Source organism: Condylostylus longicornis, unplaced genomic scaffold (genome assembly GCF_029603195.1).
Source record: "Condylostylus longicornis isolate FDR11 unplaced genomic scaffold, ASM2960319v2 ptg000048l, whole genome shotgun sequence".
Classification (NCBI taxonomy): Eukaryota; Metazoa; Arthropoda; class Insecta; order Diptera; family Dolichopodidae; genus Condylostylus; species Condylostylus longicornis.
In genome coordinates, this window is record NW_026578017.1 from 12,592,996 (window position 1) to 12,616,794 (window position 23,799).

General features: G+C 26.2%; 1 protein-coding gene across 3 annotated transcripts in view; it reads right to left on the minus strand.

Annotated features, from left to right (window-relative positions):
- LOC129610760 (uncharacterized) overlaps positions 1–21,877 on the minus strand; it is a 69,455-nt gene extending 47,578 nt beyond the window's left edge. For all 3 annotated transcript variants that reach the window (XM_055523455.1, XM_055523454.1, XM_055523456.1), the window contains exon 1: positions 20,512–21,877. In XM_055523455.1, the coding sequence (XP_055379430.1) occupies positions 20,512–21,414 (903 nt within the window). In that variant the 5' untranslated portion in view covers positions 21,415–21,877. The remainder of the gene's footprint in view (positions 1–20,511) is intronic.
- Positions 21,878–23,799: the final 1,922 nt, after the last annotated feature.

A 23,799-nucleotide genomic window follows, 5' to 3' on the forward strand; every position in this document is an offset into this window, starting at 1 on the left:
ATATATAAAATATCTATGAGTATTTCAAGAGATGTCTAACAAGTAAATCGATTTTAGTAAATAGAAGACAAAATATAAATTTTTAATTTTCTCTCAAAATTAGAGCGAATAACCTTTTTGTAGATATTAGAAGGAAAAGAAATTTGGCCCAGCCTTTATACACACATTGCTTTAACCAAAATTATTAAGAAAAAATCACTTATTTTTTAAAAAATAATTTTGTCCTACAAATTTGTTATGTTTTATTCATTTTAGATAACCATAATTAAATATAGGAGCCGATTTAATTTGTTTTTTCTCCTTTCCTGTTGTTTAATTAACAAAAATTTTCTTTTTAAACATTTAAGAATAAAAAATTAAAAATATTTAAGCGAATTGAAGAAAATTAGTAAAAACTCTACAAAAAAAAAGTGAGAGAGAAACAAAAACGTGGTCAATTAATAGCAGTCATTTAATAAATATGTACATAAATGCTTATTATGTACAATAAACGTACATAATTTATTGCTATATGCTTATATAAATTTGTAACACCACCATTATTAGTAGAATTTTTAAGGTGTTGAAAAGTATTTTTTTTTTTTTGGAACACAAACATTTTATTTTTTTGATAAACGTAATTAATACACGGATAATATAAAAAACATTTAAAACAATTTAATTAGAAAATGCGACAATATAGCCAATAATCGACAGCTCTATTTATTAAATCAGAAAAATGTGTATGTAAAAGATGTTTTGCTTTTATGGGCTGTTATGGCTTTTTTTGAAATTTATAGAGTGATTTTATTTGCTGTGTAGTTTTACATGATTTTATTTTTGAAACGTTATACGTAATTCATTACAATTGTGACCGTCAAATCGATTTTACTTTACGTTTTAAACATGGAACGACTGAAACCTAAGCAACACTTTAAATTTACTGATATTTAGCAAGAATATGTTGAGCAATTAATTTGATGACGATTGACTTTAAGAAAAATACTAAATGTGTATTTGACGAAATTTCGCTGAAATATGCGGGAAAGTTATTAAAAATTAAATTTTTCGAATGGTTCATCTAAACATTATATAAAATTGTATTTGATGAATTTGAATTAAGTCAATGATTTGTAAAGTAAGACTTTTGTATTGAAAAAATGAAAACATTTTTCTAATAAAGTTGGGCCAAACCAATGGTTTGTATTGTACTACTTTTCCGTTCAACAAGTGAAAACACTGCTTTGAAAAACATTCTATGTATACCACACTATTAAAATTATTTTCATTCATATACGAAACTATTTCTAGAATTGCATATATTTAGGAAGACTAATTTATAGAGTCTTTGAAATAAATCAAAAATAAATTTTCGAGAATTTCGAGAATCGTTTATAGAAATTTGAAAAAGTTTGCGGTTTCGCTAATATAAAGTTCCAAATATTCAAATTTTACAAATTTCGAAAGGCGATAACTTGAGAGGGGCTGAAGCTAGAAAAAAGTTTTCTTCTAATGAACTATTTATTAAAGTCTGAAAGCTGTTAAAATTTTAGACATTTACATCCTGGGGTTAAGAAGAAAACCGAGTTCTACGAAAATTAGTTTCTAGTAAAGATCTATGTACGTATAAAATTTCAGGTTTCTATCTGCAAGGATGTAGAAGTTTTGTAAACAGACACACGGACAGATGGACGGACGGACGGGCAGAGCAAAGGGAATAAGCCCTTTTTTTAATACATTTTTTGGAAAAGTGCTAAAAAGCAATTCAGTGGTTATTTTATTAACTTTCATAAAATGCTAAAATATTGCATACACTTAGGATGAAAAAAAAAATTCAAAGAAGCGCTAACGTAGTGATCGATTTCCGCAAAAAAACATATGGGTTGACGTAAGAAGGGCCTAAGAGCTCCGGTCCCTTACGAGGGGAGGGAGGTGGGGAGAAAGCTAGTCACAGTAAATAATTATATTTTTTTATGATCCGGCATTCATTTTGTTAAAAACTTTGTTTTTGAATGTGTAGTTTCGATATTTTAAGAAAAAATTATTATGTAATCTTATAGAATTATGGAACTCAATTCATTTCAGAAATTTATGTTATCCTTATAATAACGGCATTATGGAATTCAAGTACATACACAAATTTACTTTTTTTAGGGCTAGTGCATGATATCATGCACGTAGTTTTATTTATATTAATTATTTAAAACTTATTATTGTTTATTTTTCTTAGTTTTTTAATATCGAATATTATGAATATTTGAAAATTACTTGTATAATATTTACGAGTATTAGTATTGAATATTAACTTATATAATATTGAATATAATTTTTATAGTGATCTGACCGCGTTTGAACCCGAGACCGTTCGGTTAAAGGACCGGTGCCATAACCGCTGCGCCAATGGTCAGGTCCCTTTATAATGTCCTTTTATAATCTTAACAAATTCATAAATATACGATTTATTTTTTACTGTTAATTGTATAAAATTTTGCAAATATTTAGACACTTTCTTAAAGAAGAGTTTAAAGTAACAATTAAAACAATATTCAAAAATATGGAGATATTTGTTTTAAATTAAAATTTTAATATTTTCAATAACTTAAAGATCCGGTATTTATAAACAGAAAAACAAAAAATAAAAATTGAATTCGATGCTCAAGCTAAGGTTATAAATGCCTGCAAGCATTTAATTTAATTACAATTATTTTTCAATACAATAAAAAGCAAACTATACGAAATTTAATTTTTTTGTTAAAAGAGCACACCTTCGTTCCTCGCATATATTGATATTTTTTATATTTTTTTTAGTTTATTTTTTTTTTTTCAGATTTAGATGCAATTTGCTACGCAAGTTTTTTTCGTGTGTATACTTTGCACATTTTCATACAATCAAATGCACGTATGATATATTGTTGTCTAAATGTATGATTTATGCATGGACCAACGTATTTGTATTTAGTGTGTATGAATGAATTTTACAATTCATTAGTATATTTTGCTATGGATTAATGTTGTACAGTATGTTTGCTTGTTTGCACATTGATTTTTTTTTTCAAAATGAAAATTATTTTTTATTTATTGAGCAAAATGAAAAATAGAAGGGGAAAATTTTTCAATTTACCTACATTTAATTTTTTCTTGTTTTGTTTGTTTTTATTAAATCTTTAAATTAAATTTCGGGGCTAAATTATTTACAATTTTTTGGTTACATTGAAAATATTGGTGTACTTTTTATGTTTTCTATGTTTGTATTTTAATTGCAATTTTCCATTTGATGCGGTTTTGTGTTTTTATGTGCTTTTTTGTAATTTTTTGCGTAAATGCAATGACAAAGAGGCGTGATTTTTCGTTTACAGTTTATGTACTAGAAGATTGTGTATATGTATGGATGTTTGTGTATCTATGCACATATAAATAACCACGAAATTTTTAAATGTGTGTTTATTTTTTTTTATTAAAATTTCAAGTTTAATCACGTTTTTTTTTGTATAATTTAAATCAAGTGTGTGTTTTTTTTATGATTTTTAAAATTAGTAATAGTTCTTTTGTATTGTTATATAGTAAAATTTTTTTTATTTTTTCATTTTTAAAATTTATGTGCAATATGTTTGTGTATACCTTAGATTCTAATTATATACGTTCTATACATTCACAATGTCGGTAGGTGTGCATGTACATACATACAATTAAAAGTTACCGAGGGAGATCTGAAAAGTAAAAGTCAAGTTAAAGATTAAGCTGCATTATGCAATAAAAAAAAAAGTCACTATCGTGAAAAATGGCGGCGAAACATGAATATGGAAAAAAAGAAAAAATTATTCACCGCCAAATATTTTTTAATTAAGATTTTGTTTAAATATAATTTTTCTAAGACGTCCGCGAAGGTTTGATTTTTAAATTCTTTCTGTTATGTATTGAATGTACACTTGTGAAAGAATGAGATTTTCACCATAATTTAAGGTTAATAACCCAGAAAGTGGTACATTGGTGGGGGTTCTCACTGGACACTGCCTCTCGAGAGTCCATTTGAAAAGGATGAGCAGGGTGGCGGACGAAGTTCGCCGTTTATGTGTGGAGGAGGACGAAACCATGGAGCACTTACTGTGTGAGTACGAGGCGGTTGCTCGCCTGCGACTGAGATGCTTCGAGGGGGGGGGGGGCTTTGTGACCCTGAGGAGGATCTCGCAACTTGTTGTGGCTGCCATAATGCGGTTTGTCAGGGGCCTAGGTATAGAGTGAGGAGGGCCTAAAGGCCTCGGTCTTCGAGAAAGAAAAAAAAAACCAGAAAGTGGCTATAATGTGCTAGAAATACATATATACTGTATTTATTAGCAATAGTTGCATAGAATTGGGTATTGTAATTTTGATTGTTTTAAATAAGATTAGTTGAAATCATAAAAAATCTCATATATTTTCATTCCTTTCTAAAAATTGCTTTTGATATTTTAAAGGCCCCTATTTCACTATTAAATCTCATGACACAATTAAATTAATAAATTTGAGTATAATATAATTATGTAATTATCTTACATGTAGATCTAAAATGTACCTATGCATGTATTTATGTATGTGTTTCCTTTGCATATGAATTTGCATTAAAAAAACAACGTTTCTTTTTTTTCTGGTCTTAATAATTTTTGATTTTGGGTGAAAAATGTTATTCAAATTTATTATGTTTTATTTAGATAAAAATTTATTTAAGAAAATCTAATGTTATTTTTTTATTATAGTGAGGAAAAAGTTTCAGGGGATGTAATTAAATATTAGAGTTGTTGTCTAATAAAAATTAAGTTCTAATAAAAATGTAGCAGGTTTACAGCGAATTGTGGAAAAAAATTTTTAAGAACAATTCGATTACTCATATCTAATTCGCCAGATTAAATGTGGCAGTCATTGAAATTACAAGAAACCTTGTTCTAACAATTTTAACTTTAGAAGGGTGGAAAGAACAAAGGAAAAAACGAAAATATTGCAGTTTTTTAAATTTCAATACGAGAAGCAATACAAGTATTCACATTTTGTTATAAATTAATTCATTCTTAAGACTGTTTATTAAATTTGTTTTACGCCTTTCGTAAAGTAATTAAAAAAAATATTGTTTTTGATTTAATTTCGGAACTGACATATTTTACTAAGCGCTGACTACCGAACGATGCATAAGATTAAAAATTGGAAACTTATATCATATGAAATGTTGTACAAATCTTCTATAGGACAAAAATACTTATACTGGGTGATTCTGAAAAGTATACAACAATGTATACCATTGGTTAGAGGATCGAAAATTGGTAAAGTTTTTGTCCCGTAGTGGTCGCAAAAACTCAAAGGTTTTCGAGTTTCGGGCATTTAACGAATTTTCACGAAATCTTTACTTGTCCAATTTTTTTTTTTGTTTATAACTTCCGTTCCGGAAAAGATAAGACCTTCAAATAAACAGTTTTTGAAAGCCCTAGTAAAAGGTTTAAAATAGACAGGCTGCTTGATTATGTATTTTATGTACCTTCGGAGTTTCCAACTTCTTACTACATTAGAACATTAGTGAAAATAAATTTTTTCACTTATTTTATTTTTTCAGTTTTTCCTAACCAGATAATTTCGTAAGAAACTTTTCAAAACCTTCGAAATTTTTTTAATAGAATTTTTCCCTATTTTTGATTTTTATTGATTTTAAGCGCTGTAATTATCCACTATTATTAATTTTTGATGACAAGGGTCAATCGAAAAAACAGTTGATACTTTTATGAGCCGTTATTTTGATAAAAAATCTGAATTTTAATTTTTTTATTGAAATGTAATAAACAATAACAAAATAGAAACGAAAATTTTATACAAAACTTTAATTTGAAAAACAAAAATTGATATTTGAAATTTTTGAAAAGAAAAACTAGAATTTTGTTTAAGGAAAAACAAAAAAAAATCTAGTAATCAAAAAATTTTTTTCGAAACTTTTCTTGGTAAAGAAAATTGATAGGTTTTTAATTTTTGCCAATTTTTATAAGAAATAGTACCTATATGGTTTGGAATTTTTAAAAGCATTTTTCTCACACTGGGTGAATTTTAAAAATTTGAAAAAAATATTTTCGAAATTTAGACACCATTTAGCATCTGAATTTATTAAAATTAACTAGCTGGAGCGAATTTTTAAAGATATTACGTACAAATTTTGACATTTGTTCAAACTGAAAAAAAAAAAATGTATTAGGAAAATTTAATTTTTTTTGAACAAAATGGAGTTGGTAAATGATATGGTATTAAAATTATGAAGTTAATAAATAATTAATAAATAATTTAATGGAATTAATAAATTTTAAACAAATTTCTAGAAAAACTAAAATTGGTGTACGGTTGATGCAACTAAGGAGGTGTTGCAGGTTGAAAAAAGAAAAACACGAATTTTTGCCGAATTACGTGAACTTCATAAGAAAATTTAGTGTTTGGTTTGAGAAATTTGTAAAATTTTTGAGTAAGGAATTCGTTTTTTTCCGAATTTATTTGATAAAGGAAGATCTAATTAAATTTAATTTTAGTTTTATCAACCTCTGGTTTGATTTTAATTGAATTTTTGGTTTGCAATATTTGTGGTTTTTATGCTATATTTCTATAAAACATATTTTAAGGTTTCGAAAAATTTCTTATAAAATTATCTAATTAGAAAAAACTGAAAAAATAAAACAAGTGAAAAATTTAATTTACCCTAAAGTTCGAATCCTTGGTATTCCGGAGGTAATATTCGTTAAAACCCCTGGAACTCGGAAACCCTTGCGATTTGGCAACCAGTCCGGTAAAAATTTTTTACCCATTTTCGATCTTTTAACAAATGGTATATGTTAATGTATATTTTTCTAAATCAACCTGCATATAAACGAATGTATATGCAAATTATACAAATTCAAAAATTTATGAAGTGTTTTGCATATAAAAACTAATATCAAGGTTCGCCAAATAAAATCATGCTGATTTTATAAGAAATTTAATATTGCACGAGTACATAAATTCACAACAAATACTTGAATAATTACAATACATAATAGAATATAAATCTTTAGTATTTAATATAAATAATGAATAAATTTAAATTTTGAGCATAGGTGAAAAGTGTACTTGAATTCGATTGCAATAAATGAAGTGAATTTTCTTCAAATAAATGAAATGAATTTTCTAGCATTTATATATACACATATATGTATACGTGCAAATTAAATGAAGAATGACAGAACTGGTTTATAATTATTGATTTAATAGGATTGAATTAACAATTAAAATTTTTGCATTAACAATTTCATGCACAAAGCGTGACAATTTTAAATAATAAACTTCAAAAAAATCTGTCTTTGAAAAATTTTCAAAGAAACGATGTGATGCTTTTTCTTTCAATTTTAATTTATATCCTATTTACGATTTTAGGATTAATTAAGAATTTTAACATTAACATACTTTACATTACATTCTATTATGTTTAGAAATGAAACCTAAAACAAAGAAAAGGATGACATATGAGAGCTTTGCAATAAAAATTTTTCAGACTTTTTCTCAATAATTTTAAAAGGTATAAAAAATTCTGATTGAGATTATGTTTTAACATCAGCAGCAGAAATAATAATAAGTAATATAGGTTTGTGTGAATTGATCTATGTAGATACAAACTATAATTAATCTGATCTAAACAAAAACAATTAATAAATGTGGAGATAGCAATTTTTTTTATATATTTAAATATTGCGGGAATGCCGAATGTAATTTCTGTATGTTTACACATTCACATACAAAATTGTTTATTAAGAAACCAAGAAAATAAAATTTAAATATAATTACAAAATAATTAATATGTATTTAATTCATATTTTACATATGTGTAACATTTATGGTATAACTCAATTTTTTCCATTTTCCATTTGGTTTTAAAATTTTATTTTCAGTTGCGTGTGGAATTTCTATTAATAAAAATAAATCTTGCTTTGTATGAGTCAATAATTTTCATAATTTACATATGTATAAGACGTGCGTATAATTAATTATTAATATTCAAATATTCATATATATGTATGTATGAATATACATATGTGTGTACAGATGTCGCATATAACTTGTGTACGATCGAACTTAATTATGTTTATTTTGAATTTAATAGTCGGCGTTATTCAAATTTATCGAATATAAACCATTATACACAAAGTATAACTTGTGTTATACTAAACCAAAAATTCATACAAACACATGCAAAGAAATTAAAAAAATATATTTACGAATTTAAGATATAAAAATAAAAAAAAATTGATTTTAATAATTTGTGCGAATAAAATATTTTTATTATTAAACTAAGAAAACTAGGTCAATCAAAAAATAAAAGTAAGTGACGCTCACCATTTTTTTTTACTGAACTAATTACATATACATAGACTTATCTACATATACAATTTTATTATTTTAGGTTTTTTTGTACATACATGTATATACACAATATATCTACGGTATTTTGGCATACAGTAAATTTTCGACTAATAAAACTTTTAATTATTTTAATTTTGAAAACTGAAGTTATTTTCACATTCTCGTGACATCTAAATTTCCATAAAGCTGTGTCATATGACTTTAATTCCTAAATGAAAGAATTTATAACAACAAACGATAAACTGAAAATTTCATTATTTGACAGCACAAAACGGAATTTCTGACTTCAATTCAAAGTGCTTATTAGTTTCACTCTGTTCGTTCGTCCGTGCGTCTGTCTGTCCGTGTGTCTGTTTACAAAACTTCTACACCTCTTCTACAAATTCAACACCTATCTCCCCAACAGAAAAGCAGTGGGTTGCTTCTTCTATCGCGGCATACTATACTTGAACTTGAAAAAAACAAAAAGGTCGTTAAAATTTACCGCTACCTAAAATCCGTTTTTTCCAAATTTTTGGTGTTGTTTTTCTCCTAAACCCCAGGTTGTATAAGTTTGAAAGTTTAACAGCTTTCAAACACTAAAAAACTGTTCATTTCGTTAGAAGAAAATTTTTTCTACTGGTTCGGATACCTGCCATACAATTTCTAAATTTATTTGGCTACATCTCAGAAACTATAAAAGCTGCGATATTGAAATTTCGAACACGCAAATATATTAGTAGGAGCAATAAGTTTGGTAAAAATTATTGACATTGCTTGGCTCCTACTGGTAGCTGACATACAACTTCAATAGTAGTTGGACCGTATCTAGGAAAATATTGAAATCACAGTACTAAAATTTTATGTAAATTATTGTGGTAATACGGCAACTCAAAGTCATACTCTGTCCCATATTCAACTATGGCATATTTATTTTTTCTCGTTTAGTCTGAAGTTTTACTTTACAACACTCGAATTAAGTATAATAATAAAGTTTTTATTGACTATTTGGTTCCAACTTAACGTTCTTACGTTAAGTTGGAACCAAAAATTGAACGGAACAGTTGAAAGAGATTTTTTTAAATTAATATTATAAAATTTTAATGATTCATATGTTTTGATTACATTGTACTGTTAGCTATTGATGGAAAAATTTAGAATAACTAAAAATTTAGAACTAACTACATTTAAGTTAAGTTGAGAACTAACTGTTGATACTCATACATATACATTTGCATGTATGAATATTAATGTTTCAACGAATTTGCATATCGTGTATGATTTATTCCATATGATGGTTTTTTTTTAAATATTTTCGAAAGGTTCTTAAAAACTATTTTCAAATTCAATTTCAATGACTTAATGGGTTTTTGAGAATGTTTTTAGTTTGTTTGAGAAACGTATTGAAATTAATTCTTAGTAAGTTTATGTATTTTCATTAACACATACATGTACACAAAATAAGAGTGAATTTATATAATATAAATTGTAAAGTTGTAGTTTATTTTTATTAAAATGTGTTCCTTTTTTTTAAATTTGTTTTATTCTCTATTCTAACAAAAATGAACGAATTCGTTTTTCGAAGCCCCGATCTTTGAAAACCTAAGATTTTTAAATTTTCAGGTATAAAATTAAAAAATGACTACACTATAGGTACATTCACTAATCGTTTACTAATAGAAAGGTGTCAAAGTAAAAATTGATCGAAGATGCGATCAATTTTGAATATTGATTGAGGTTTTTATTCTTTCACTACAAATATAATTTTAAAAACTTTTCTTTTAATATATGTTTAAATTTATTCCAAATTAAGAAATTCTGAATGTGTTCACATCCTACTCAAACTCAAATTTTATCGAATTTTAGAAAAAAGCAATAAATTATTAGTTATTTTTGTAGCATGTATGAGTACATATTCGAATGGATCGTTCTTGTATGGAATTTTATTTTTTTATTTCCAAAATGGGGTAGTTGGAGTTTTTTTTTGGAAATAAAATACAGTAAATACATGTCTGAGGCGGAATTAAAAGGGTTCAATACAGTAATAGAGAGTTAAACAATGTTAAATAAGAAATTTTAACCATATTGCCAAAAATGAAATCTTAGTAATGATGGGCCAATGGCTTGTAGAGGAGCACTCCTCCCTTGAACAAATGAAAATACTGGTTCTAAAGCAATCTACTACACATATAATAATATAACATACCAAATTATATATAAAGTATTGCATATATTTAGGATGAGCAAAAAAGAAAAACAGTCGAAAAGAAACTTTATCATATTGGTTGAATTGGAAGGTTAATGAAAATTCAAATAGAGGAGCACTCCTCCCTTGAACAAATGAAAATACTGGTTCTAAAGCAATCTACTACACATATAATAATATAACATACCAAATTATATATAAAGTATTGCATATATTTAGGATGAGCAAAAAAGAAAAACAGTCGAAAAGAAACTTTATCATATTGGTTGAATTGGAAGGTTAATGAAAATTCAAATTTTACAAATTTTGAGAAGCGATGAATTGAGAGCGGATTGAGTTAAAAACAAAATTTCTCTTAGCAAAATGCACTGTTTATTTCTACCTGAAATTTTAACCTGCTAACATTTCTACTTGCTTATCGTCTAGAAGAAAAACGACGTCAAAAGTTTGGAAAAATAACTGATTATAGATAACGGTTAATTTTGGCCATTTAATAGGAAAGGCTCACTATAAAATTTCTACGTTTGCAGAATGTGAAAAATGTTTGTTGTTTCTTTACAATAAATAATCAAACAATGGCATTTTTAGAACTTTGAGGGGTCACAACTTGGAAGACGATGGGAGATTGGTAAAAATTTTCTTCTAAGCAAATAAGTTTCTAGTAAAAATCTATTTACATATAAAATTGCAGTTTTCTATCTAAAAGGGTGTAGAAGCTTTGTAAACGGATACGTGAATAGACTGACGTATACGGACAGAGTGAAAATAATAAGTACTTCTTTTCAAATTTTTTTTTGGAAAAGTGCTAAAAATTAAAGTTGCAGGTGAAGATAGTTTCATATCTACACCGCTTTTAAAATTATATATAAAAAATCGCTCCACTCTACAGTGCTTATAGGTGTAGAATAGCTGTGTGAAATTATATTCTGTATATATGTGTATGGTAATTTATAAACTTACTGTAAATAGTTTCAAAATAAAATTTAGAATTTCAATCTGTTAAGAAAGTAGAGGTCAAATGAGCATCCAGATTCTTATACATGTATATATCGTGTATATACATGATAGTGTGTACATCACCAATAGAAATGTACAAGATTGTAGTATAAATTCATATATGTATTCATAAAATGTGTGTATACAAGTACAAACTACATTTTAATTAATTTTTTAAAAGTTAAATAAAATTTTTATTAACTGGCATTGAATAGTAAAAAAAAATACTTGGCAATTTTTATATCCGTCAGAATTTGATTACTAAAAACTTATGAATAATTTGCGGGGCATAATAAGTTTGCGATCTTATTCATGATTTATGATTTTTAATTAAAGCGAAAGTTTGAGCTACTTGTTAGTTCGAGTTGAAATGCCAACAATTTCTAAGAAAATTTTTCTTAAAAATTATTAAACTTTTTATGATTTCTTTAATTTCAGCAGCAAAAGTGCATATTCAGGCAAATTTTTGAATGCTCTTGGAATATAGGAATATTTTTGTTCCAAATAATATATTTTGAAAAACTGAGATCCATACAATTTGTTTAAAAGCTCGGAAAATATTTCAAATGCTGCAAATAAATTTAGCATCAATTATGCCTCTATAGTTAACTGGACTAACCAAAACCTTATATCCACAAATTCAAGATTAATTTTATGATATTTTCATTATATTCATTGAAGATAAGGGAGCACATTTTTCATTTGTATAAGAAAAACAAAACAAAATTTAAACCTTGTATTATTTTTAAGTAACATCATCATTCATCACCTCTTCGTTCAATATGAATTGCTTGTATTTAAAAAATTTAGAAATTGAATTTCTGTTTTTGACCTTGTGATCAATGTTCTATGGTTAGGGAACAAAAAATAGAATCAAAACAAAAATAATTAATAAGTAACAAAATAACAACGGAATTAAACCGTCTGTTGGAATCTTATAACTTGTATTTGAAACAAAAAAAAATTGTTATTTTTGAAAAAGCTACCACTGTTAATGAATCATTATAATTACTTGTCTATATAATAGTAAGACACGATTACTTTTGCTTTTATGTTAAATGATCAAACTTTTTTGATAAATTTATTTTTAATTACATAATAAAGCCTGCATTTATAGTCAGCAGAAAAATTTCATCCAGGTTTTAGATTCTGTAAATAAATTGTATGTTTAATTAAATCAAACGTAATATTTATGCCCATACAAGAAAATTTTCGGTTCAATTACAGCCTACACTTTCTATGGAGCTAGGTAATATTAAAAATTGGAAAATTAAAATTGGAAATCGTAAAAGTTGATCAATCTGTTACATTGCCAAAAAAAACCCACATATAAAATTTCATCAAAATTGGTTCAGTCGAACTTGAGATACAGGCTTTTACACACAAATACGGACAGACCGACAGACGAAGTGCATTTCCACCAAAAACTCGACATTCGAAATTTGGTGCCATCACATGACCTCACTTATTGTATACAACGCGATTAGTAAAAGTTGAATTCAAGGAAAAAATAATATTCTTTCGTTTAAACGGATTTCATCTTAAATTCAATGAGAATTTTCGTTTTTAGGATTCAATTTTATTTAACCACTTTCAAATGTTTTTTTAATCATGACTTTTTGCAATAAAACGTTCGTCCACCGTTATAACAAAATGCTCTTTGTATAAAACCTCTACACTCCTAAGTTCCTCTGAACAATAAGGAACTTAATCATAGAAATAAATAGCTATTTCATACAAAATTTGTAGTTTCCCAGTCCCTCGATAATCAAGGAACCTTTTAAATTGGTCAAGTCGTTTCAGAATAATCAATGTACCCTTCACTTTGTTATAGTATGCAAAAATTTTATATAAAATGGCCCAAAAATTTTAAAACTTGCTGGGACTGTTTCAGCGAAGCAAAATTAAAAAACAAATTATACTAAACGAGCATATTATTTTTGAAGCTGATTAAAAACCTCGTTTTCAATTTATGGAAAACTGAACGAAATGTGCTTCTTCGTTCCTAACTTGCTTTAAATTATTTCATGTGTGTAAAACATTCATATTTGTTTTATGATGAACTTTTGGTATTCGAATCGTAATTTAAAAACAAACCAAAATGTGTGTTGTTCCAATAAAAAATTTTTGTTTGTTTTCAATTAAGTAAAAAAAATCAAATTAATTTTATGGAAATGAAATTTCAATTTGCAAAAAAAATGCTAGGAAATTGTTGTTATGTCGGGCTTTTTGTGAAATTTTCAAGAAAAAAGAAATAAAGTAAATAAAAAATGAATTTGTTGAAAAACTCCTCTAGCTTTTTTTTCATTTTGATATTCTCGATATATCATAATTCACTAACTAACTTTGGCCTGTTTTGAAAAGAATGTGGTATCTGAAGATATTTTCAAGTATATTGAAGAAGAATTAAGAATTTAACGTGTATAATAAAAAATCGTGATACAGAATAATACAGACAATAACAATTTTTTGCCAAAAAGTTTATAGAATCTTAAAATATCATTAGAATGTTGAGCTTTCTTATGGATTTTGTTTGATCCGTCCAATATTTGATGAAATTTTGATGTGATTTTTGTCTTTACACCAATTAGGTTTCTTTGCACGATATTCTTATCAAATATTTTAGAAATTAATACGGTTCAACCATTTTGGAAACTGATGTAGCAGAATAGAAAATTTTCAAGCAACAACAGATCTTCCCGGTAGCTTTACCAATAACAATGCTTGAATGAAGTGCAATATTTAATACTTGATTAGCTTCTTTTAAGAGCAGTAAATTTAATCGGAAATTTTAGAATATACAACACTTTTACATAGATTTTCTAATTTTAAAGAAAATTTAATGAATTTGTAAACTTGCTACAGCATATTTCATTATTATTAATCAAATTATAAGAAAATTTACACAAACTTGAGTGTATATTATTGACTTATATACATATTAAGTAAACACATACATATATCCACGCATGGTTACAATTATATTTGTCTCGTCACTATTGTCATTATACAAGTACAACATATGCCACTATCCATCCATCCATCCATCCATCTATCATTCATAATCAAGCTAGCAATCATTTTATTCAATTCAATTCAAAACAAAAACACCTTTGAATATATTTATGTACTTTTAATACCAATTCGGTTTGGTGTATCATCACATTAAAATGTCAAAAATGGATTGAAAATCACTACTTGCCGCAATATTTATTACAATTTTTCTATAATTGACGTGCAAAATATTTATATATGTATGAATTGAAGAAAAAATTTTAGAAAAAAAATCTCATTTTACACGCACACATATTTGTGAATATATGGTATATTTGCACACTATGTGTACACACAAAATAATCCATAAAACGGTATAAGACATCAAAATGGAGTAAAAAAAAAATTGATATTTAAAATGACGGGATCTAATCATTAACATAAAAATTTAAGCATAAAAAACGGCGGGTTTTTCTCTTTTTGACTTTATATATGTAGGTATGTATATGCCAAGTTAAACAAACAGGCACTAGTTACAACAAATTCAAGTCAAAAATATGTAGAAGTGGGTAACAACATATTCTAATATGAAAATGTCCGCTTAAGACAACTCAACTTAGTTTCTAACAATTTTGAAGCGACTTAAAAATTCATTCGACTTGCACGTACACATACCTAACGTATGTATAGTTGAATGTTTATATAAGATTGAATTTTGTTCTTTTTTGTATAAATTTCATACATACTTATTTGCTTTCGTGTACGCTGTTAGCTGACAGGTTATCATTAGATTTCAATCGATTAGATATGCCTATATGAGTGTATACCATGAGTTATGCGTCCATAGTTATGTGTATACGCTTATTATTTCTTAAAATGGAAAATGTCTATTACCTTTTATTAATAGTAATCCCTATTTATGTACAATATGTCTTTAAAAATAAAGAAAAGACGCAGTGAAATGCGAAAGAAATTGAAAAAAAAACATCACTTAAAAGCGTGAAGATATACTGACTGCATTTTGTGTTTAGGTACATAATATGTAAAAAGGATTTATGAGTGTTAGACCGTACACATTTCAAACATTAAACCTAATGGCTCTATTAGTAAAAGATGGATTGGAAGATTACAAGATAAAAAAAAATGATAGAAAAAACAACAAATTTCGAATTTATTCTTCTTAAAATAGCGATAAAAGTGAGCAGAAAAAAATTGTTTAACGACGTGGAAAATTTATCAAAGTTTTTCTTATTCTATTGGGTTATTCTTAGACTTACCTAAGTCTATACATGATTGTTGATTTTTATAATAGGATCGGGATGAAATGAAATTATAAACGGATTTTTTTAAAATATAATTGGGGATTATAAAAACAATTTGTATTTATGCACAATTTTATGTAACAAACTCGTAATGAGCTTATTGAGTGGCTATTTCTTTAAAAACAAAGATTTCTTCATATGCAAAATTTTCAAAATGTGACTTGGTTTACATTTACGGTACCACTTTTATTGGGAAATCAAATATCTTTAATTGATAAAATAATAATTTGTGTTCGCCACAGTAGAGAACGTAACCTACTTGCAAGTAAATAAGTATTTTTAAAGTTTAGAAGATTTGACGATTTAAAAACATTAAATTCAATTTAATTGTAGTACGAGTATAACTGTTAAAGAGAAAAAAGTAAACAGCCAACAGTGAGGCAACATGTAATACTTCAAGTGATCTGAAAATGTTAGAAAAAATCTAATAAAGGCTAATAAATTGGCGAAATTTTTCAAGATTTCAAATTCTTAATGTGAGGTACTGAAATTTTTAATAAATTTTTCAAAGTCTCAGAAAGTATGGAAATCAATCAAAATTTTTGTGCTTATTATGTAAGTACTAGGTATGTGCCCGTGTAATTGAAGATTGTATACGTTTTACACATTTGTAGACTGCTGTTGATTTTTAAGCTCCTTTGGTCATCTATCTATGCCTCAATATATTCGATTATTCTTTTGATTTTTTTTTTGTAATTTGCTTTTAAAAAATGTTCAAACAGTAGGTTTCAGATTGTTCGAGTACACAATTTTGAATCCATTTAAATATTTATTTTTAGATATTTTGCGGTGCTATCAAATTGAATTTTTTTTATTTGTGAACACAATTGAAAAATTTAAACCTCGTTAAAATAAAAAGTTCAACTTATTAATGGTTTTTATTTATAGTAGCTATATGAAAATTTATTTTTATAGAATTGCGGTTTTTGATTTTGTTTTACAATTTTATAGAAAATTAATTAACAAGTTCTATGTACGATATTTGAATAGTGAAGTTGAACTCAACATTTTTTTGAATTTAATAAATTTGAATACCTACACTCTTGTTTTTAAAAACTTATTCCCACAATAATCGAAAGTCATAATATTTAAGTGATTTAAAGAATTTTAAACTTTTCCATTTAGAATAAAATTTTTTAACAAATTTGAGGACTCAACTCTGTGATACCCGTACAAATAAATAATTTTAAATATCGGAGATAAATGATTCATAGCTTCACACAATCACTTTTTATATGTGGTGCTATTTTATACATATATATGGCAGTTACCCCATCAACCCACACAATCTAAAAGAGTTTAATTGAAAATAATGGTCATATCACTAAATTCTTTTTTTTTTAAATTTTAGCTTTGCAGCTTCAATAGTTTCCGGGCTATGATGAACAGCTGATGAAATTGTATATTGTAAAATTTGAACGAATTTTATCAAACAACAATATATTTGCCTAACAATATATTTGCCTGTGTAAATTTTCAAAACCATGCGGTGAGTAATTTCTGAAAATAACTTTTGAAGTTTTACGTTAGCTTTCACAAACGCTCCTGACACCTTAACAACTTTAACAAATATCTCTGTCATTTTACCATATTTGTTTTTGCAAAATTTCAGATATAGCCAAATAACTTTTCAAGTTGTATGGCTGCTACCAGAAGAAGCCAAACTGTTTCAACGGCTACTAATAATTTTATCAAATGCAATAGCCCTAATAATATATTTCTTGTGTGAAATTCCAATTCCATAGCTTTTACAATTTCTGATATAGATCTTAGAAAATAATTTCTTAGCGTTACAAACAGTAAGGCAAATTTAGTATACCCTTCGATCATACGTTTGTACGTGTATTAATATGCAACTAAAAGTGATAAAAATGTTAAATGGTACTTTATTACATAACAAAGTCAATTTAAAGAAAAATTCAAGGCCAAATGCCTTAATCTAAGCTTCTTTTGTTTAACTTACAAATTGTGCTGTTTTAAATGTTATCTTTGAGTGTTTTACAAGCAGAAATAACAATTTGGTTGAATTGATCAAAAGATTAATAAACAATAAAAATAGAAAATGTTATAAAATTGTAATAAAAAAAGCCATGGCTGTTGTAGTTTTTCTTCTTTGATAAAATTTTAAAAAATTTTATTAAAGCTGGGTAGTTTTAAGCCAGTTACTATTTAACAATATTATGTTGTGCTTGTAAGCGGCAGTAGATAAGAGATTATTTTCATATGTATATATATTCAATAATACTATGCAGGTTTGTCTGGTAATTTATATATGATTGAAAGCGTGTGAACAAGTTATAATAGTACATGTGAAGACATACCAAAATTCAAAGCTTTTTGAACGTTTAAATAGACACGTTTTATGTAAACGCACCTACGGATCAAAAAAAGTAAATACAGGTCAAACGTGGATTTTGTTTTAGGAAGCAAATAAGTGCCTGCATATGGACATATCGTTCTGATTAAGATACATGAAAACCTGTTGCACACTAATAATTCCATTCTAATCGTGTTAATATTGATCATAGAAAATTGTACTAGTGTTCACTAAGCATTTACACGTGCCATATTGTTCAGTATACTTATCAAGAAACCGAAAAATATTCTAAAAAATATTCCCAATCTTCATTTTTTTAAAGACCCAAAAAATCTAATAAATTTTAATGAAAATGAAAATTATTTACGTAATTAAATCAAAATATTTTATGTTTCATTTGAAAAATGATCTTTTTAATATGTTTACATAATTTCAGTAATTATACGTTCCACACCAAAATTTATTTTTTAAGATTATGGTGTGTACATAAATAAAAATTTAAAAAAAAAAAATCCAAAAACGTGTAATAATTGTTTATAAATTCTAGATAATAAAAAAGCAAACAAAAGCAAAAATTGGTTCTTATAATATGGTGCAAATTCTGTTTAAAATTATAGTATGAATTATTATTCTTCGTTACAACAAAAATCTAAGTATGGTAGTAATTAACAAAGTTTCCAGGCAACGCTTACACGAACACTTAAATCGGAATTGCCGTTACTGATGTAGTTATCTATATTCATTTTAATGAATTATTGTTATCATAGGGTTCAAAAAATTTTTGGCTATGCGGTACTCAACTACATTCTGCCATAAATTGATGCTTTTTAATTAATATAAATACAATAAATTGACCACAAATTGGAGGCGTGCCCTACAAACAGGATCTATTGTGTTCGGTTTCCAATAGAAGCATTAAATTGAAGTTGCAAAAGATTGATATATAGAGAAAATCTATAAAAAGAAGTTAGAATCCAGTACAATTTGAATTTTCACTGCGGTACTATTCGCAAATAAGTACAAGTGTGTAAAAGGTTAAAATACAAGCTGTACTCTTATTTATAATTATTCGAATTTATTCAAATATTTGCATTCTTAGATTACATAATTACGTCAAAATATTAAAAGTGAACTTATCACGCAAATAATCAAGTTTTTTTTATATTTTAAAAGTGTACATAAAGAAAATTACAAGGTCGTCCTGCTTACTTTCAGATTCTCTTAACATTTTCATTATTATTAATCAATGTTGTGAAAGTTTTAGAGATCTGCGCCTATAAAAATAAAATTTAAGAAGCAAAAAAAAAGTCATTGAAAATTTGTTACATTTCAGACCGGTTAAATATTTTGAATACAAAGCAAAAAGGAAATCAGAAATAATAAAAAAGAAATAAGAAAAACAAAGGGAAATTTTAGCGATTTTTTTTATTGCCCTACCAAAATTAAGAGCTTTGAAGAGGTGCAGCATGATTCACCTTTGTTCACAGTTACCTACAGACCCAAATCAAAAAAAAAATTGTATCATTTTAAATGCGTTCATCAATTCTTTATGTGAAATAATAAAATTAAAATCATTAAATTGTTTTTTTAACACAACAGCCAATTTGCGTTAAATAAGAATAAAAAGTATACGTCACTTATGACCTTATTTGAGTACACATTAAGAGTTTTATGAGATATCAGTTTTGTCTTGCTCTTAAGATCCCATAATTGCTGTCTTTTTTTATCTATCGAGTTAAGTGAACGAAACCATAAATTTTTTGTAATAAAAGAATTTTGATATATGTTAGTTAATAATGTCTCAGACTGTCACAAATCATTATACCCCTGTATTTCTTTGGACGCATCACATGATATATGATTTAACAATAATACTATGATGTACGCCTACAACATTGATTTTATTTTAAAATCTGTAATCATGTTCATCATCAGAAAACACGGATGATGATCTAATAATTAAACATCTTTAAAGCACTGCAATAAAATTCTGAAATCTGCGTTTAAATTGCGAATTCCTTTCTGATATTCTGAATATACAATAAACTAATTGCAGTTATTTAATAAAAATATTCTTAACATTAAATTGATCTTTTACCTTAATATCAGTATTTTATAATGGGAATACTTCACGCGACGAGATATAGATTTCCTAAGTACAAGTATATTGAAATATTAAACGTATAGCTTAAACATTTTATTTAATCAGCGTAATTAACGCGTGAAATGCTTATGCAACCCTTATATGAATATACCATATACTTATAAATAAATTCCATAAATAAAATGTGGAAAAAAATTATTACAAGAAAAATGAAAAAAAAACTTACATCATTAAAAAATAATTTTCGAAATTCTTCACGTGAATGTTTTCGTTCACCAAAGAATGCATTACATTCCGATATTAATAACCATCGTACTTTATCACGTCTTGCTTCCAATTCCATTGCACTACAATTTGGATCCGGTTTTAAATTATATTGTTCTAAATAATTTAAAAATTTATTTTCATTATTTATTGAAATATTTTCAATTCCATTTGTTCCCGATGCTGATACTGTTGAAGATGTAGATGCTGATTTTGGTGTTGTTGGTTTTGTTAAATCAATAGTAACAAAACTATCATTTGATAATTTTACATCTAATTTTAATTTTTCTAAAGGTTCATTATCCTTTTTTGTTGATGTGGTATTAGTATCACCTGGACCATATTCAAAACCTTGATTTTCTATACCATCTTTATCATTATTTTTTGTTTTAATTTTATTATTACTACTATTATTATCAAAATCTTTAACTAATTGAATTTTTTCATTTTGTATGAAATCATTTAATGAAATTCTTGGTGGACTTTCTGGTATATCAGCTAAATCATGTTGTTTTGTTGAAACATTTGATGCACGTCTTTGAATCGGAGCAGATTCAATATTTAATGTTGAAGATTTTGAATTATTATCAGATTGTGTTGAAGTTGTATGTAAATTTTCTAAATAACTTTTTGTAATATCCGAAATATGTTCTATTGGTGATAATAATAATTCATCTTTTGTTGGATTCGTTGCTGTATCATGTGTTAAATCAATTGATGGATGATGTGGTGTTGGACGATTTGGTATTGTATCAGATGAAAATGATACTCTTTTACGTGCTGGTGGTATAGGTGGTTCTTCAGATATATTTGATGATGATGTTGAAGCTTCTGAACCACGACGTTTACCGTGTGGTGGATCCATAATTATTTTGTTACTTTTTTTTTTTTGATATTTGTGTATTATTTTTTCTTTGAATATTTTTTCATTTATGTAAATTTAATAAATTTTTGTTTTTTTTTTTTTAATTTTAATAACTTTTATTTAAATTTTTATATTTTTCTTGATCGTATATTACGATATCACTTTAGAAATCACTACTATATATTTTGTGTAGTAATTTTTTATTTTTTCACTCTTGGGTTGATAAACCGGTTTAACACTATTTATTGTACTGAAACTCAAAAGGTATTAAACTTGTCTTTAAAATACTTTTCTTTTTTTTTTCTTTACAAAATAAATATTAACATTTTTTGTGTTGATCCACGAATATTGTGTATGATTACAAAATTATTTTGAAAGAAATATGAATTTTATGAATTTATAATAAATTTTTTTTTTTTACTAACTACACTAAGTGAATCACTTAAAAGCACACACGTTTTTTTAAAACAACAAAACCACCACTAAAAAATATTTAAAAATATGGGGAAAATGAAATTCATATTAATGTAGGTTTTTTTTTTTTGCTTTTTCAAATCAAAATATAAACTTGAACAATAAAAGAATAAATTATTAAATAATTTTATTTAAATTAAACACAATAATATTATTATCATTCAAACTAATCATAAATATTTAACAAAATAAATCAAGAAAAATAAAAAAATTCCCCCAATATAATCAAACATGAAATTAAAATTCCTCAGGAACCGCACATAAAGAAAAAAATTTTTTTCTTTTTTTGTTTAATTTTAAAAGGGTGCAACCTAGTTATAAAAATTTTAGAATCAACAATGTATTTATGTACCTACATAAATATGTGTGTATGTACGAACGCGCAAAATTATGAAAAATTACCGACGCGTCGTCGTATTATCGCGAAAACAAAAACGAAAAAAATTTTGTTGCGCGCGATTATCCGCAAATGAACCTGTTTCACTTTTTACTTGTTTTCCAATTAATAATTAAAGTCAAAATATTTTTACCCGTATTCAATACAAGAATATTTAAAAGGAATCAATCGTTCACGACGAAGGAAGATTACAAACTGATCATTTAAAAGCAAAAGTAAAGTTAAGTAATTCCTTTGCTACTTACCAAAGCTTAAAAATTAACAAAAACAAAATATCTTAAAATTTGTGATGATTTTTTGTGTTTGTTTTTTTTCTGTTTTTTTTTTGTGAAGATCTTCATTTCGCTACAACACCTTTATAAAAAACGAAACAGAAAAACACTTTTTATTGATCAAACATAACACAACAATTGAATCAAACATGATTTGTATGAAACGAACAAAACAAATATTCCAATTTTATTTTGTTTCTCTTTCCAGTCTTATTTTATTTGTATACTTTATCTATAAAATGTAAGTGATTAAAATTTTATGCTCTAGTATACAAGATAAATTCCAAGTCGAGGCATTATGAAAAATTGTAAAACTTTAAAATAGTCTTTAAACCTTATGATCGTATTATTAAATAATTTTCCAGGTTGTAATCAAACATTGGAGCACTGTTGACTTGATTGGTTAATAAATGTTAGAAATTGTTCATTAAAATCATAAATTTTATAATGTTGTAATGTAGATTATATCTAAAGACGCCGGTTAAGTATATAAAGTTATGTTTATTTTCATTGTTTTAAATAACAAAATAAATTTTTTGATAAAAATGTATACTGGTTTCTTTTGTATTCTTTTTGTTTGACACACAATTATTTTTTTGTTTGATTTTTTATTTGTTCGAAATATAAGAAGAAAGAAGGGTTTCATTTGGTCATAAACCAGCATGTGATCTAAAATTTAAATTTAACGTTAATTAAATGCTAATATGGATAATTAGGAAAAAATATTTAGAAGGTTGCAATGAAGAAACGAAAAATTGAAAAAAATTTCAAAGATTAATTGGGTTCTTAATAGATTTCTGAGAAGAAAATGGAGAAATAATATTATGTGCCTATTATTTTTATTTGTTTGTTCGTTCTTTCAATCGGGAAAAGTTTCTTCATTTAAGAGTGAATTTTAAGTAAAAACTCAACTTTTGTAAACTACTAAAGGAAAATCTTTGAAAACATTCTCGATCATTCGGTAAGTCGCATCACTTGGCTGATGCGAAATATTATCGCGTACATTCAAGTTAACTTTCCTATTTTGAAAGAAATATGATTAAAGTTTTTGGTTTTTCGCTAGAATTTTCTATTGTCAATGACAAAATGTCATTTGTGTTTTTCCATATCCCAAGCACTATATTTTCACAATCCTTGTGTGATTTTAATCGGGTCCGACTGCATGTCGTTTGTTAAACTGAAATAATATAAAATGGAAATCGTATTAAAAGTATTACAGAATAACGAAGCGTCACTTAAGTG